This window comes from Coregonus clupeaformis, unplaced genomic scaffold (genome assembly GCF_020615455.1).
Source record: "Coregonus clupeaformis isolate EN_2021a unplaced genomic scaffold, ASM2061545v1 scaf0254, whole genome shotgun sequence".
NCBI lineage: Eukaryota > Metazoa > Chordata > Actinopteri > Salmoniformes > Salmonidae > Coregonus > Coregonus clupeaformis.
This window is the reverse complement of record NW_025533709.1, coordinates 344,882-362,500: the sequence shown is the minus strand read 5'-3', so window position 1 is coordinate 362,500 and position 17,619 is coordinate 344,882. Positions and strand designations below refer to the sequence as shown.

Below are 17,619 nucleotides of genomic sequence, written 5' to 3'. Positions count from 1 at the left end.
AATGCGGAGAGTAGCTTCCTAGTAATGAACTGGTGTTCTAATGCGGGAGAGTAGCTTCCTAGTAATGAACTGGTGTTCTAATGCGGGAGAGTAGCTTCCTAGTAATGAACTGGTGTTCTAATGCGGAGAGTAGCTTCCTAGTAATGAACTGGTGTTCTAATGCGGGAGAGTAGCTTCCCTAGTAATGAACTGGTGTTCTAATGCGGGAGAGTAGCTTCCTAGTAATGAACTGGTGTTCTAATGCGGGAGAGTAGCTTCCTAGTAATGAACTGGTGTTCTAATGCGGGAGAGTAGCTTCCTAGTAATGAACTGGTGTTCTAATGCAGGAGAGTAGCTTCCTAGTAATGAACTGGTGTTCTAATGCAGGAGAGTAGCTTCCTAGTAATGAACTGGTGTTCTAATGCGGGAGAGTAGCTTCCTAGTAATGAACTGGTGTTCTAATGCGGAGAGTAGCTTCCTAGTAATGAACTGGTGTTCTAATGCGGGAGAGTAGCTTCCTAGTAATGAACTGGTGTTCTAATGCGGGAGAGTAGCTTCCTAGTAATGAACTGGTGTTCTAATGCGGAGAGTAGCTTCCTAGTAATGAACTGGTGTTCTAATGCGGGAGAGTAGCTTCCTAGTAATGAACTGGTGTTCTAATGCGGGAGAGTAGCTTCCTAGTAATGAACTGGTGTTCTAATGCGGAGAGTAGCTTCCTAGTAATGAACTGGTGTTCTAATGCGGGAGAGTAGCTTCCTAGTAATGAACTGGTGTTCTAATGCGGGAGAGTAGCTTCCTAGTAATGAACTGGTGTTCTAATGCGGGAGAGTAGCTTCCTAGTAATGAACTGGTGTTCTAATGCGGGAGAGTAGCTTCCTAGTAATGAACTGGTGTTCTAATGCAGGAGAGTAGCTTCCTAGTAATGAACTGGTGATGCCTTGGACGCACCCCAATTTAGCAGAAAGGGAATTCTGTTTAGCTCTCCTGTTCTCCATGTATCTATACGTGTGTGTTTGTGTGTGTGTGTGTGTGTGTGTGTGTGTGATCTATGATTTGTGTGTGAATCTGTGTGTCTGATGTATGTCTCGTTCTGATCTGATCATGTCTTCCTGTCCAAGCAGTGAAGGTCCCTGGGCCGGTGGAGAACCTCCAGGTAGAGTCCATCTCCCCCACCTCCATCCAGGCCTCCTGGGACGCCCCAGCCTACGCCAACGGTCCCCTGCTGGGGTACAGACTGCTCTGGACCGAGACACCCTCTGGCAAGGAACAGGTACATGGCTTTCCTGGTCCAATCAACGTCAGCCCACCTGACACAGATAGAAGAGCTAACATAGCTCTCGGGTCAAATGAGTTAATCTGAGAACGCACAGGGCCAGTACTAAGTTCTATCCACTTTCTATGAAAGTAGTAAAGTCATTAGCAGAATTAAAGCTTGGTCTTGTCCCATCGCTGCAACTCCCGTACAGACTCGGGAGAGGCGACGGGTCAAGAGCCATGCGTCCTCCAAAAACACAACCCTGCCAAGCTGCTTCTTGACACACTGCTCGCTTAACCCGGAAGCACCAACGTGTCGGAGGAAACACCGTACAGCTGGTGACCAAAGTCATGCGTGCATGCGCCCAGGCCCGCCACAAGGAGTCGCTAGAGCACAATGGGACAAGGACATCCCAGCCAGCCAAACCCTCCCCTAACCCAGACGACACTGGGCCAATTGTGCACCGCCTCATGGGTCTCCCGGTCGCGACACAGCCTGGGATCAAACCCGGGTCTGTAGTGACACCTCTAGCACTGTGATGCAGTGCCTTAGCCCACCGTGCCACTTGGGAGGCCCCTGGGATATTTTTTTATTTCGACCAGAGGAAAGAGTGCCTCCTACTGGTCCTCCAGCAGCATCTGGTCTCCCATCCAGGACCAACCCTGCTTAGCTTCAGAGGCAAGCCTGCAGTGGGATGCAGGGTGTTAAGCTGCTGGTATGGAAGGGAGGAGACAGGTTATGGAATGATTTTTAAGCCTTGAGACAATTGGGAAATGGATTGTGTTTGTGTGCCAATCAGAGGGTGCACCAGTTTGTGTCAAGAACTGCAATGCTGGTGGGTTTTTCACTCTCAACAGTTTTCCGTGTGTATCAAGAATGGTCCATCACCCAAGGGACATCCAGCCAACTTGACACAACGGTGGGAAGCATTGGAGTCAACATGTCAGGAAAGTGTTCTTAATGTTTGGTATACTCAGTGTAGAAGCCACTGACACTGACCATCACAATCTTATTATTTTTGTAAACTGTCAAAATGCTTTTATGTCTGCCGTTTTCATTATTTCATTATTATTTGACAGCTCTTTTAGGTCATCTCAGTAAAGCTGATAACGTGATCCAGGGCTTTAGATGTTATAACCTGGAGTTAAGTGGACTTTGCTCTATTGATTGTATTATACACTTTCTCTTCACACACACACACATATACACACACACACATATACACACATAACACACATACACACACACACACACACACACACACACACACACACACACACACACACACACACACACACACACACACACACACACACACACACACATACACACACAATTACACACATATACACACACCCACACACACACACACACACACATACAGTGAGGGAAAAAAGTATTTGATCCCCTGCTGATTTTGTACGTTTGCCCACTGACAAAGACATGATCAGTCTATAATTTTAATGGTAGGTTTATTTGAACAGTGAGAGACAGAATAACAACAAAAAGATCCAGAAAAACGCATGTCAAAAATGTTATGAATTGATTTGCATTTTAATGAGGGAAATAAGTGTTTGACCCCTCTGCAAAACATGACTTAGTACTTGGTGGCAAAACCCTTGCTGGCAATCACAGAGGTCAGACGTTTCTTGTAGTTGGCCACCAAGTTTACACACATCTCAGGAGGGATTTTGTTCCACTCCTCTATGAAGATCTTCTCCAAGTCATTAAGGTTTCGAGGCTGACGTTTGGCAACTCGAACCTTCACCTCCTTCCACAGATTTTCTATGGGATTAAGGTCTGGAGACTGGCTAGGCCACTGGCTAGGCCACTGTGCTTCTTCTTGAGCCACTCCTTTGTTGCCTTGGCCGTGTGTTTTGGGTCATTGTCATGCTGGAATACCCATCCACGACCCATTTTCAATGCCCTGGCTGAGGGAAGGAGGTTCTCACCCAAGATTTGACAGTACATGGCCCCGTCCATCGTCCCTTTGGTGCGGTGAAGTTGTCCTGTCCCCTTAGCAGAAAAACACCCCCAAAGCATAATGTTTCCACCTCCATATTTGACGGTGGGGATGGTGTTCTTGGGGTCATAGGCAGCATTCCTCCTCCTCCAAACACGGCGAGTTGAGTTGATGTCAAAGAGCTCCATTTTGGTCTCATCTGACCACAACACTTTCACCCAGTTCTCCTCTGAATCATTCAGATGTTCATTGGCAAACTTCAGACGGCCCTGTATATGTGCTTTCTTGAGCAGGGGGACCTTGTGGGCGCTGCAGGATTTCAGTCCTTCGCGGCGTAGTGTGTTACCAATTGTTTTCTTGGTGACTAAGGTCCCAGCTGCCTTGAGATCATTGACAAGATCCTCCCGTGTAGTTCTGGGCTGATTCCTCACCGTTCTCATGATCATTGCAACTCCACAAGGTGAGATCTTGCATGGAGCCCCAGGCCGAGGGAGATTGACAGTTATGTTGTGTTTCTTCCATTTGCGAATAATCGCACCAACTGTTGTCACCTTCTCACCAAGCTGCTTGGCGATGGTCTTGTAGCCCATTCCAGCCTTGTGTAGGTCTACAATCTTGTCCCTGACATCCTTGGAGAGCTCTTTGGTCTTGGCCATGGTGAAGAGTTTGGAATCTGATTGATTGATTGCTTCTGTGGACAGGTGTCTTTTATACAGGTAACAAACTGAGATTAGGAGCACTCCCTTTAAGAGTGTGCTCCTAATCTCAGCTCGTTACCTGTATACTAGACACCTGGGAGCCAGAAATCTTTCTGATTGAGAGGGGGTCAAATACTTATTTCCCTCATTAAAATGCAAATCAATTTATAACATTTTTGACATGCATTTTTCTGAATTTTTTTGTTGTTATTCTGTCTCTCACTGTTCAAATAAAGCTACCATTAAAGTTATAGACTGATCATTTCTTTGTCAGTGGGCAAACGTACAAACTCAGCAGGGGATCAAATACTTTTTTCCCTCACTGTATGGGAGTTTATCAAAATTGGAATTTTCGAATTCTTTGTGGGTCTGTGTAATTTGAGAGAAATATGTGTCTCTAATATGGTCATACATTTGGCAGGAGGTTAGGAAGTGCAGCTCAGTTTCCACCTCATTTTGTGGGCAGTGTGCACATAGCCTGTCTTCTCTTGAGAGCCAGGTCTGCCTACGGTGGCCTTTCTCAATAGCAAGGCTATGCTCACTGAGTCTGTACATAGTCAAAGCTTTCCTTAATTTTGGGTCAGTCAGTATTCTGCCATCATAGAGCTTGATGGTGTTTGCGACTGCACTTGAAGAAACTTTCAAAGTTCTTGAAATGTTCCATATTGACTGACCTTCATGTCTTAAAGTAATGATGCACTGTCGTTTCTCTTTGCTTATTTGAGCTGTTCTTGCCATAATATGGACTTGGTCTTTTACCAAATAGGGCTATCTTCTGTATACCCCCCCCCAACCCCCCCACCTTGTCACAACACAAGTTGATTGGCTCAAATGCATTAAGAAGGAAATAAATTCCACAAATTAACTTTTAAGAAGGCACACCTGTTAATTGAAATGCATTCCAGGTGACTACCTCATGAAGCTGGTTGAGAGAATGCCAAGAGTGTGCAAAGTTGTCATCAAGGCACTTTTTTGGTTACTACATGATTCCATATGTGGTATTTCATAGTTTTGATGTCTTCACTATTATTCTAAAATGTAAAAAATAGTAAAAATACAGAAAAACCCTTGAATGAGTAGGTGTGTCCAAACTTTTAACTGGTAGTGTATGTTGAAGAGGGTGAGGCTTAAGCTGAATCCCTGTCTCACCCCACGGCCCTGTGGAAAGAATTGTGTGTGTTTTTGCTGTTTATTCTTTGTTATAGGGCCAAAAAGATTGGAGAAGTGGTTTATCCATACATCTCAGTTTTGGATAGATAACTTTTCATGTTGTTGTTTGTTTAGTGTGTTCCAATTTTCCCAGAAGTGGTTAGATTCTATGGATTCTTCAATTACATTGAGCTGATTTCTGACGTGCTGTTCCTTACTTTTCCGTAGTGTATTTCTGTATTATTTTAGTGATTCACCATAGTGAAAGTGTAGGCTCAGGTTTTTCTGGGTCTCTATGTTTTTGGTTGGATAGGTTTCTCAATTTCTTTCTTAGGTCTTTGCATTCTTCATCAAACCATTTGCCATTGTTGTTAATTTATAGGTTGTCTGCTTGAATTTTTTTGATTTGATAGGGAAGCTGAGAGGTCAAATATACTGTTTAGGTTTTCTACTGCCAAGTTTACACCTTCACCAATACAGTGCCTCTTTCTTTCTTTCTCTCTCTCTCTCTCTCTCTCTCTCTCTCTCTCTCTCTCTCTCTCTCTCTCTCTCTCTCTCTCTCTCTCTCTCTCTCTCTCTCTCTCTCTCTCTCTCTCTCTCTCTCTCTCTCTCTCTCTCCCTCTCTCTCTCTCTTTGTCTCTCTTTGTCTTTCTTTCTTTCTCTCTCTCTATCTCTCTGCCTCTCACTCTCTCTCATTTTCTCTCTCTCTCCCTCTCTCGCTCTCTCCCTCCCTCCCTCCCACCCTCCTTCCTTCCTTCCCTCCCTCTCCCCCTCTCTCCCTCCCTCTCTCCCTCCCCCATATCTCCGTCCCCCTCTCCCCCTCCCTCCCTCCCTCCCTCCCTCCTAAAGATGATCCGGCTGAAATGAAACATTCTGTCTGACTGCTACTGTACTTACCATCACATGATAGAAGAGAGGATTTATTGGGTTTGACAATTTCATTAAAACAATACAAGCAGACAGTACATATATATACATGTCAATGACTGTTATTGTATATTTAAATGGATAACTCTTGGTATGTGTCTATATGAGAATGGTGGAGAGGCCTACAGTATATTTTAATAATGTGGCTATATGAGGCACAGAGTGTTTAATGAGTCATCTTCTGTCATGAATAAATACTTACATGTGCTACTTGATATAGACTTGACATTTTATGGCTAATGTGAATGAATGGCTAATGTGTTTTCTGATCATTCATATGCTGTTTACTCAGAATTAATTTGCTATGCATTACATGCAGTCAGGTCGTTATTGTAAAGAGGTATGTGTTCTCTCTCTCTCTCTCTCTCTGTCCCTCTCTCTCTCTCTCTCTCTCTCTCTCTCTCTCTCTCTCTCTCTCTCTCTCTCTCTCTCTCTTTCTCTCTCTCTTTCGCTCTCTCTCTCTCTTTCGCTCTCTCTCTCTCTTTCTCTCTCTATCTCTATCTATCTCTCTCTATTTCAGAGTGTGGAGGTGAACGGGCAGAGTTATAAGATGGAGGGACTTCAGAAGTTCACAGAGTACTCGTTATGTGTCCTGGCGTTGAACCGCTACGGCCCTGGGGTCACCACAGAGGACATGAGCATCACCACGCTGTCTGATGGTACGACGCTCACTCTCATTGGATTACTGTGTGTTTTCACTCACTCTCATTGGTTCCCTGACAGGGACTATTCTCATTCTTAACCCCCAGTGGTTCTTATTGGACATGTCCCAGGAAGTATTTCTCTATTTCAGTCTGTTGTCTTCCGTTTTGTGCCCAAACGAATAGACCCCTTGCTGGGTTCACTGTGTGTTTACTGAAAGTCATACTGTGCCTTTCATACATTTCCCTTCTGATTGCAGTGGGATAAACAGCCTCATAATGAATGAAACTTAATCAAGAATTAATGACACAGTTGATCCTTTATTAATTATCTCATTGCATTTGACACACATGAGCTGCCTGCATGTCACCAGTCGGTGTATACGTCCCAAATGGCGCCCCCATTGTGTATACTGCACTACGTTTGACCAGGCCGAAAGCACTATGTAGGGAATAGGGTTACCATTTGGGACGCATCCAGTGTATGCATTCATACACTCTATTTTCTTGTTAATCAATTTCCGGCGGTGTCACTCAACTCTGACAGCCCACATGGCACCGCGTTGGAACGGTCTGATTACCTAGCACTGCTCCAGCGCTCTTAAAGAATCGGGCCCGTGTGCCAAATGTCACCCTATTCCCTATGTAGTGCACTACTTTAGACCAAGACCCATAGGGGTTCTGTTCAAAAGTAGTGCACTATAGAGAGAATAGGGTGACATTTGGGACTCGCCCACAGTCCCCTCAATCTGCAGATTCAATTAGTCACGAAGACAGTCCCCTGGGACCCGCAGCAGCAGCTCTCGTTCCATTGGATGGCTCCCTTTAGAACATTGCCTATTCACTTGTTCCATTGGCTGCCTCCCCAGGAACATTTCCTACGCTTCATTACCTGCAGAAAGTGGACCGATTCCCCTGTATCCTCCAGAAAGCAGTCTACACTACATTACCTGCAGATAGGGTCCTATTCCCCTGTATCCTCCAGAAAGCAGTCTACGCTACATTACCTGCAGATAGGGTCCTATTCCCCTGTATCCTCCAGAAAGCAGTCTACGCTACATTACCTGCAGATAGGGTCCTATTCCCCTGTATCCTCCAGAAAGCAGTCTACGCTACATTACCTGCAGATAGGGTCCTATTCCCCTATATCCTCCAGAACACAAACTACCTACCTGCAGAGGGGCTGTATTCCCCCATAGAAATATAATTACTAAAACGGCAAGTGGCTGCCTCCCCAGGACATTTTCTACAGTACCTGCCTGCAGATAGGAGACTTATTAATATACAGGACCTGTTTGTATTAAGTGTCGGAGAGTAGGAGTGGCTTGAACAATCACACTGAATAAAATTATATGAGAGGATGGATAGATACAGACCCTGCTCTGTTGTGATTCCTGATAGATCTATACAAACTGACTTCTGTTTCATCATACATTTTACATTTACATTTACGTCATTTAGCAGACGCTCTTATCCAGAGCGACATACAAATTGGTGCATTCACCTTATGATAGCCAGTGGGACAACCACCTTACAATATTTTTTAATTTTTTAATTTTTTTGGGGGTGGGGTAAGGGGGGGTAGAAGGATTACTTTATCCTATCCCAGGTATTCCTTAAAGAGGTGGGTTTCAAGTGTCTCTGGTGAGTGACTCCGCTGTCCTGGCATCATGAGGGAGCTTGTTCCACCACTGGGGTGCCAGAGCAGCGAACATTTTTGACTGGGCTGAGCGGGAACTGTGCTTCCGCAGCGGTAGGGGGGCCAGATGTGTTGAGGATCAGTGTGGCAGATGTGTTGTTACCTACCCTTACCACCTGGGGGCGGCCCGTCAGGAAGTCCAGGATCCAGTTGCAGAGGGAGGTGTTTAGTCCCAGGATCCTTAGCTTAGTGATGAGCTTAGAGGGCACTATGGTGTTGAATGCTGAGCTGTAGTCAATGAATAGCATTCTCACGTAGGTGTTCCTCTTGTCCAGGTGGGAAAGGGCAGTGTGGAGTGCAATAGAGATTGCATCATCTGTGGATCTGTTGGGGCAGTATGCAAATTGGAGTGGGTCTAGGGTTTCTGGGATAATGGTGTTGATGTGAGCCATGACCAGCCTTTCAAAGCACTTCATGGCTACAGATGTCAGTGCTACGGGTCGGTAGTCATTTAGGCAGGTTATCTTAGAGTCCTTGGGCACGGGGACTATGGTGGTCTGCTTGAAACATGTTGGTATTACAGACTCAGTCAGGGACATGTTGAAAATGTCAGTGAAGACACTTGCCAGTTGGTCAGCACATGCTCGGAGTACACGTCCTGGTAATCCGTCTGGCCCTGCGGCCTTGTGAATGTTGACCTGCTTAAAAGTCTTACTCACATCGGCTACGGAGAGCGTGATCACATAGTCATCCGGAACAGCTGGTGCTCTCATGCATGCTTCAGTGTTGCTTGCCTCGAGCGAGCATAGAAGTGGTTTAGCTCGTCTGGTAGGCTTGTGTCACTGGGCAGCTCGCGGCTGTGCTTCCCTTTGTAGTCTGTAATAGTTTTCAAGCCCTGCCACATCCGACGAGCATCAGAGCCAGTGTAGTACGATTCAATCTTAGCCCTGTATTGACTCTTTGCCTGTTTGATGGTTCGTCGGAGGGCATAGCGGGATTTCTTATAAGCGTCCGGGTTAGAGTCCCGTTCCTTGAAAGCGGCAGCTCTACCCTTTTGCTCAGTGCGGATGTTTCCTGTAATCCATGGCTTCTGGTTGGGGTATGTACGTCACGGTCACTGTGGGGACGACATCATCGATGCACTTATTGATGAAGCCAGTGACTGATGTGGTGTACTCCTCAATGCTGTCTGAAGAATCCCGGAACATGTTCCAGTCTGTGCTAGCAAAACAGTCCTGTAGCTTAGCATCTGCGTCATCTGACCACTTTTTTATTAACCGAGTCACTGTTGCTTCCTGCTTTAGTTTTTGCTTATAAGCAGGAATCAGGAGGATAGAGTTATGGTCAGATTTGCCAAATGGAGGGCGAGGGAGAGCTTTGTATGCGTCTCTGTGTGTGGAGTAAAGGTGGTCTAGAGTTTTTTTTTCCTCTGGTTGCACATTTAACATGCTGGTAGAAATTAGGTAGAACGGATTTAAGTTTCCCTGCATTAAAGTCCCCGGCCACTAGGAGCGCTGCATCTGGATGAGCGTTTTCCTGTTGATTTATGGCCTTGTACAACTCATTCAGTGCAATCTTAATGCCAGCATTGGTTTGTGGTGGTAAATAGACAGCTATGAAAAATATAGATGAAAACTCTCTTGGTAAATAGTGTGGTCTACAGCTTATCATAAGATACTCTACCTCAGGCGAGCAAAACCTCGAGACTTCCTTAGTTTTTGATTTTGTCCACCAGCTGTTGTTTACAAATATTCACAGACCGCCACCCCTTGTCTTACCGGGAGTCAGCCGTTCTATCCTGCCGATGTAGCGTATAGCCCGCTAGCTGTATGTTATCATTGTCGCTGCGTTCAGCCACGACTCGGTGAATCATAAGATATTACAGTTTTTAATGTCCCGTTGGTAGGATAACCGTAATCTTAGGTCATCCAATTTGTTATCCAATGATTGAAGATTGGCTAATAGGATTGATGGAAGAGGCAGTTTACTGGCCGCCGTCGGATCCTTACAAGGCACCCGATCTACGTCCACGATATCTCCGTCTCTTCCTCACGCGAATGACGGGGATTTGGGCCTTGTCGGGTGTCTGTATGATATCCTTCGTGGCCGCCTCGTTGAAGAAAAAATCTTCGTCCAATACGAGGTGAGTAATCGCTGTCCTGATATCCAGAAGCTCTTTTTGGTTAGAAGAGACGATGGCAGAAACATTATGTACAAAATAAATTACAAAATAACGCGGAAAAACACACATAATAGTACAAATGGTTAGAGGGCTGTAAAACGGCAGCCATCTTATCCGGCGCTGTTCAGGGCTGTCTCTCTCTCTCTCTCTCTACTATTTAGTTTGGAGTCATTTGCCTCTTTCATGTTGTCTCTTATTTGGATCAGAGTCTTTGACTGACTGGAAACAGACGTTGCAATAGTTCCCTTCCCTCTTGCTGGTTCTCCCGGGAGAAGTCGTGGGCTATGAGAGAAAGTTGCTAACACAAAGGAGGATCAGAGAGGGGCTTGTTCGCTAGGCTACTGAACCTCGCCTTTAATTGGATCTAAAACTAGAAGCTACTCTAGGCTACTGAACCTCACCTTTAATTGGATCTAAAACTGGAAGCTACAAGGCTTTGGTGGTATACCGTATATGTGAATCGTTTCAGGAAACTAGGCGTATGTCGCGCATCACTACTTCACAGGAGAGACATTTAAACGTAAACCCTTTTTTAAATCAAAATGCGTTTTTTGGCACAAATGCCTTCTGGAACATGTGAACTTTCATGTGCCTTAATAACAAACTTGTATGCCATCTGTAAATACGAATATAGTTGTTAAATTACGAGCCTAGTTGGTTTAGCCATGGAAGAAGAGAGGAACCTTCCTGCTAGCTATGATTGGCTGAGATAATTGGTGGGCTGGATATGCCGAGAGATGAGTTCGGATTCGTCTGCCATGTTGCACGCTTCTGTCTATAACATGAGCTGGTCAGTATGTGTAGGTAATCCTTTCTAACGCAGCTTTTTTTGAAAGATATCACGTAGTAGACCTGCAAAAGTGTTGCTCTCCACTTTCTGGAGGACCGAGTTTTGAAATCAGTGTAATGCCCGGTGGTATTAGAGTATGATAGCTAAGGAGATGGAGAAGATTCTGGCGTTTGATTGCAAATATGCAGAGGGAGTCGAAAAGAAAACACACAGAAGGCTGTGATATAAAACACCTGTCTCAAATGAAGGGTAACAATGGCATCAGTGACAGAGAGGGAGAAGTGTCCATCCATGTATACCAGTAAGATAGTCTAGCTAGCTACATTTTCAGATATTACACGTTTCAAAATTTTGTCAGAAATTTGTTTTCATTTCAAGTTAGCTAGCTAGCTAGCTACACATGTCTAAACAAAAGACTCCACTATGCAACTATTTCAATAGAATGTTCATGATGTCACTGCGACAACTGTCGATAGACGTAGGGTGCGTTTGTAAATTCACTCTGGCTATCTACTCCGATTTCAGAGCACTCTCGTCTGAGTGTGCCAGAGCGCAGAATAACTGATGAATTTACGAACGCTCAACACCCGTTGAATATGGCCGGTGTCAGTAAATGTCAGCAAAAAAAAAAACATACTTAAATTGTTGCCAGCAGCACAGTTGCAGTCACCAACATAAAAACAGCCTAAGCCAGTTAGCCAGTTAGCTTGGGTGCTTGACTGCTGTTGTTAGGTCAGAACGCTCGGATCAACCCTACTCCTCGGCCAGAGTGCTCTGAACGCTCCGAGAGCGAAACACTGCATTTGCGAACTCTGAATTTACAAACGGACAAACACTCTGAGCTCACTCTGGCACTCCAGATTGAATTTTACGAACACACCCCGTAGTATAAACCAGCCTTTAGCCTTGAAATCTTTGGTTGTTTAGTACATGGCCTCACATGTGAAACCTTAAAGAGATGGGTGGGGCTAAAATAAGAGCTCTCCAGTAGGTTTACGAAAACATTCAAGGGACATTTTCTCAAAAGTGAGGTTACAAGTTTATCAACTTTCAAAGCAGAATAACTTTCCCATAGTTCCTCAACTGTAGTGTATGATATACCATTTTCTAGCTCTGAGTCTCTACTTTTATCCAATGTAAAAAACACAATTTCAAATGTTGCTACATAAGACGGAATCGAGCCGGTCGGTCACATATACCGTATACCTGGGTATTTGGAAATACCCACGGGATGGTTTTTCAATACCGTCAATACCGTCAATACCGTCAATACCGTCAATACCGTCAATACCGCCAAAAACTATTTATTAGACGCTTTTTAAATAGATTGTAATATTTGTAGCTACTTTTTACGTTAATACCTGCAGTCAACTTGTGCAATACGTTAGGAGTTAAAGCAGGTTGCGTTCTTCATTTCACCTGTCACATTATTTCACATTATTAAGCTTACCGTAGTTCCCCAGAACAGTTGAACCAGTCACGTGTTTGTTTGTAAACAGCACAACAGGAGAAAGCGGGAGCTGGTGAGCTGTGTATATGGTTCAACTTGCTAGTTATCTCAGTGAGTGGCTGAATTAATAAGGAGACAGGGCATCAATCTGCTGCGTTGAAAAGTCAAAGCCCTTTGGATGAGTTATCTGTACAGCTGCCACTGCTATCTTCATTTCCTTGCATTTTTCTCCTGTCCATTCTCGGCCCCTCAGTCTGCTCCTCCCCCCTCTTTTCCAAGCAGAGAAGGCAGGCCCGTTGCCCTAGCGACTCCAGACTCCACACAGACACAGCTGCTCCAGAACCAGTACTGTTCTTCCTTCAGACAAGCATGCGTCAAAACATTGTTTATTTGCACATTCGCTTGTAAATGTCCAAACTCACCAAAAATGACATTCGGTAGCTACTTACTATCTATACTTGTATAACTTTATGAGCTGGATTGCCTGTCTTGCAATTCGTTTATTTTTATGGAAATGAACTAGTACTTTTGCTCATTTGGTTAGCATTCTGGTAATAGATGCCCAATGGGCTTTTTTGTAATATCTTGTTTTATTTGTGTACTAAGACGGTAATACCATAAATCCCGGGATGAGAGAAGGATTTTATGACGATATGAAAATCTGGATATCGCCCAACCCTAGAAGCCATGCTCGGCTACTAAAGATCAGTTTTTAATATGAACCGTCTATCTCGATTTTCAATTAGACCTGTTGATTAACCGTGATTAGCTGTCTAACATCAAGCTATTGATTTAAGTGTTAACTGTTGACCGTGGGATTATGACTGTGCTCTGTGGTAATTCTCATGGATTGAAGTGGCCCAGCCTTTTATGAACCCTCACCAGCTTGAAGTATTTACAATGCAGCCCACGGATGTTTGGTCTGTTGGCTGTGATGTGTCAGTGGGGTAATGTGGAGAGAGGAGGGCAAACTGCACATCGCTCAGACAGACTTTTCACTTAGAGTTTTTGTCATGTACTACTAAGGGCATCAAAGGCAGGCTAAGAGGAGCAGTGATCAGGGGGGAAAAGCGCTGTGATCGCTGAAAGTTTGTGTGTTTTTCTTCCTGATGTGAACAAGGTGGGTACAGGGAGCGGTGGAGGTGCTCTACCACACCCCATATCTGCAATCCTCAGCAGTACTCAGGCAAAGACATTGGCATTTGTGGCGCATACTGGGCATACAGAGCCTAGCCCACTCTACTCCATCTCTACTCCATCTCTACTCCATCTCTACTCCATCTCTACTCCATCTCTACTCCATCTCTACTCCATCTCTACTCCATCTATACTCCATCTCTACTCCATCTCTACTCCATCTCTACTCCATCTCTAATCCATCTCTACTCCATCTCTAATCCATCTCTACTCTATCTCTACTCCATCTCTAATCCATCTCTACTCCATCTCTAATCCATCTCTACTCTATCTCTACTCCATCTCTACTCCATCTCTACTCCATCTCTCTCACTGAGATCAGAGCCTAGCCCACTCTACTCCATCTCTAATCCATATCTACTCCATCTCTACTCCATCTTTAATCCATCTCTACTCCATCTCTACTCCATCTCTACTCCATCTCTACTCCATCTCTACTCCATCTCTACTCCATCTCTACTCCATCTCTACTCCATCTCTACTCCATCTCTACTCCATCTCTACTCCATCTCTACTCCATCTCTAATCCATCTCTACTCCATCTCTACTCCATCTCTACTCCATCTCTCTCACTGAGATCAGAGCCTAGCCCACTCTACTCCATCTCTAATCCATCTCTACTCCATCTCTACTCCATCTCTACTCCATCTCTACTCCATCTCTCTGTCACTGAGATCAGAGCCTAGCCCACTACTCTCTCTTATCTCTCTCTTTGTCATTCTCTCCATCTCTCCATCTCTCTCTCTCGGTCACTCTCCGTTCAGAGCAAGGTGCCAAATGGAGCCTTGTGGTCTCCTTTTACTTCCAGCTCCTCTCAGCTCCTCCTAGCCCCTCCCAGCTCCTCTCAGCTCCTCCCAGCTCCTCCCAGCCCCTCCCAGCTCCTCTCAGCTCCTCTCAGCTCCTCCTAGCCCCTCCCAGCTCCTCTCAGCTCCTCCCAGCTCCTCCCAGCCCCTCCCAGCTCCTCTCAGCTCCTCTCAGCTCCTCCTAGCCCCTCCCAGCTCCTCTCAGCTCCTCTCAGCTCCTCCCAGCCCCTCCCAGCTCCTCTCAGCTCCTCTCAGCTCCTCCCAGCCCCTCCCAGCTCCTCTCAGCTCCTCCTAGCCCCTCCCAGCTCCTCTCAGCTCCTCTCAGCTCATCTCAGCTCCTCCCAGCTCCTCTCACCTTCTCTCAGCTCCTCCCAGCCCCTACCAGCTCCTCTCAGCTCCTCCCAGCCCCTCTCAACTCCTCTCAGCTCCTCTCAGCTCCTCCCAGCTCCTCTCAGCCCCTCCCAGCTTCTCTCAGCCCCTCCCAGCTCCTCTCAGCTCCTCCCAGCCCCAAGGACTCTCTTATAGGTCCTGATCGTCTCATCGTATTACATTCAGTGCAGAGCTGAGAGGGTCAAGAGGGCAGCAGTAAGGTATCTTCTGTCAGATCCCATTAGCGGTGGCTTTGCTGAATGTTTCAAATGAGCCCCAAGAGCCGCCTTTTCTATCTCTTGCTTAATTAATGCTCCTTGTGCTGTCATAACCAAACCACTGGGCCGGCCGGCTGCAGCCACTGCCGCCTCTCTCTCTCTCTCTTTCTTTACTGCCGGCTGGCTTCTCCTTTCTCTCTCTTCAGGGTAATTCATGACCTTTCCCCTCGCACACGTCGCCAGTCCACACACCATTCGCTCGTACCACCACGGCGGCTCCGTGCCGTTCTAGTGGTTCAGGTCCCAATGCACGTCTACCCGGCTGGCCTCACACGTGCCATGCCACCACCAACCTCCTCAGTACCCAACACCGCCCGTGGACTGTGTGCTGCCAGAACCACTACACCTCTCCAGTCAATGAGCTGAATAGTCTAATCTGCAAAACCTGGAATTATGGCGACCTGTTTTGAAAAATCCTATCTTTGATACTATCGAGCTGTTGCTGATAACTGATAACAATGGGAATAATAATAATAATAACTGGGTGTAAATACTTTACAGTTGAAATGTAATAGTACTTCTTGCTTAAAGGGATAGATTCTGGCAATTCCGTTTTTTCTACTTCCCCAGAGTCAGATGAAGTCGTGGATAACGTTTTTATGTCTCTGAGTGCAGTGTGAAGGAAGTTAGAGGTAGTTTCGCGAGCCGATGCTAACTAGCGTTAGCGCAATGACTGGAAGTCTATGGGTACGCTAGCAAATTACCTTAAACTTCCTTCACAGAATATCACACTATCCCTTTAACACCGTCATGATTCACAAAACCAGAAGCAGTTAAAACAATTGCTTTTAGGTTTCTTGTCATGAACCCCCCCACACCCATAGCAGGTGATGGCAATTATTTTCATGATCACCAATAGCTGTTTAAAGTCAAGTGGCGTAGTGGTCTAAGGCACTGCATTGCGGTGCTAGCTGTGCCACTAGAGATCCTGGTTCGAATCCAGGCTCTGTTGTAGCCGGCCGCGACCGGGAGACCCATGGTGCGGCGCACAATTGGTCCAGGGTAGGGGAGGGAATGGCCAGCAGGGATGTAGCTCAGTTGATAGCGCATGGCGTTTGCAACGCCAGGGTTGTGGGTTCGAATCCCACTGGGGGCCAGTATGAAAAATAAAAAAATAATGTATGCACTCACTAACTGTAAGTCGCTCTGGATAAGAGCGTCTGCTAAATGACTAAAATGTAAATGTAAATGTAAATGTGGCCTCTATCTCTGAGTGTTTAGGGTACTGTCATGATGGATGATGTCTGTAGAAAGGTCAGTCTTGTTACCTGTCAATCATGTTACCTAATCAGGTCACTCTAAAGATTCTAAAGGGGTCGTTTCCATCCTGCGTGCCCATTGGCCGGGCTGGAGAGGCCCTGTCGTAGATAAGCCCAATGGAGTCTCTTTAATGCCACCATTTCCTTTGTTCTCAAATGATCTCAGACTAGGGATTCGTCCCAAATGGCAACCTTTTCCCTATATAGTGCACTGCTTTTGAATTTAGCCATATTGGCCCTGGTCAAAAGTAGTGCAATTTGGGACACAGCCACTACATCCACCCCTAGTCAAAGAGGAACAGTTCTCTGTTTCCTTCCTTCCCTCTGACTAATTCAACCATTTACCTTTTCCACAGGAGATGTACTTCAATTACTTAAATGGGGAGCAATTTGATGATTCATGTCCAGTGCTCGACAGTGGAATGACAGATTGGCCCCCCCGTGTAGCTCAGTTGGTAGAGCATGGCGCTTGCAACGCAAGGGTTGTGGGTTCGTTTCCCACGGTGGGCCAAGCTCTACATGTTAGTCAGTCTACTTTATCACAATAGGACTGCAATAGGCCTTGACTCATCCACGTCTGTTACACATGCTGTAAAGGTGTTTTGTATTTTCAAGACTCATGTTTTGCTATTGTTTCTCCCACACAGTGCCAAGTGGTCCTCCGCAGAACATCTCCTTGGAAGTAGTCCTGTCAAGAGTGAGTACATGCGTTTTGTGATTTAAGATGTATAATGTGTGTAAGTATATATAATTTGCCATCTAAAATGTCAACCCTTTAAGTAGATTGTACCATCAGAAATTTTTTGTTTTTGTTGGTCTGACGAATTTGGCTGTTGGCCTTTCAAAAGTTGACTTCACTCTGAGACCCACAGGAGCTCTATTTGTATTGACAGAAATAGCTCTGCTTCCCCTTCCAGTTAGTTCGCTCCGTCTGTATGAACCTGAACGCTTGATTAAACACATTGCTAGAATCCAGAATGAGCTGCTGTGCTACAGACAGCCTGTTTATGCCAGAGTGGATCCCTGGAGTAGCAGAAGGA

The 17,619-nt window shown here is 45.6% G+C and overlaps 1 protein-coding gene across 1 annotated transcript in view; it reads left to right on the top strand.

Moving 5' to 3' along the window:
• dcc (DCC netrin 1 receptor) overlaps positions 1-17,619 on the top strand; it is a 395,572-nt gene that overhangs the window by 129,714 nt on the left and 248,239 nt on the right. The window contains exons 9-11 of the mRNA XM_045214418.1: positions 1,101-1,249; positions 6,492-6,630; positions 17,227-17,276. Coding sequence (XP_045070353.1) covers positions 1,101-1,249; positions 6,492-6,630; positions 17,227-17,276 — 338 coding nt within the window. The remainder of the gene's footprint in view (positions 1-1,100; positions 1,250-6,491; positions 6,631-17,226; positions 17,277-17,619) is intronic.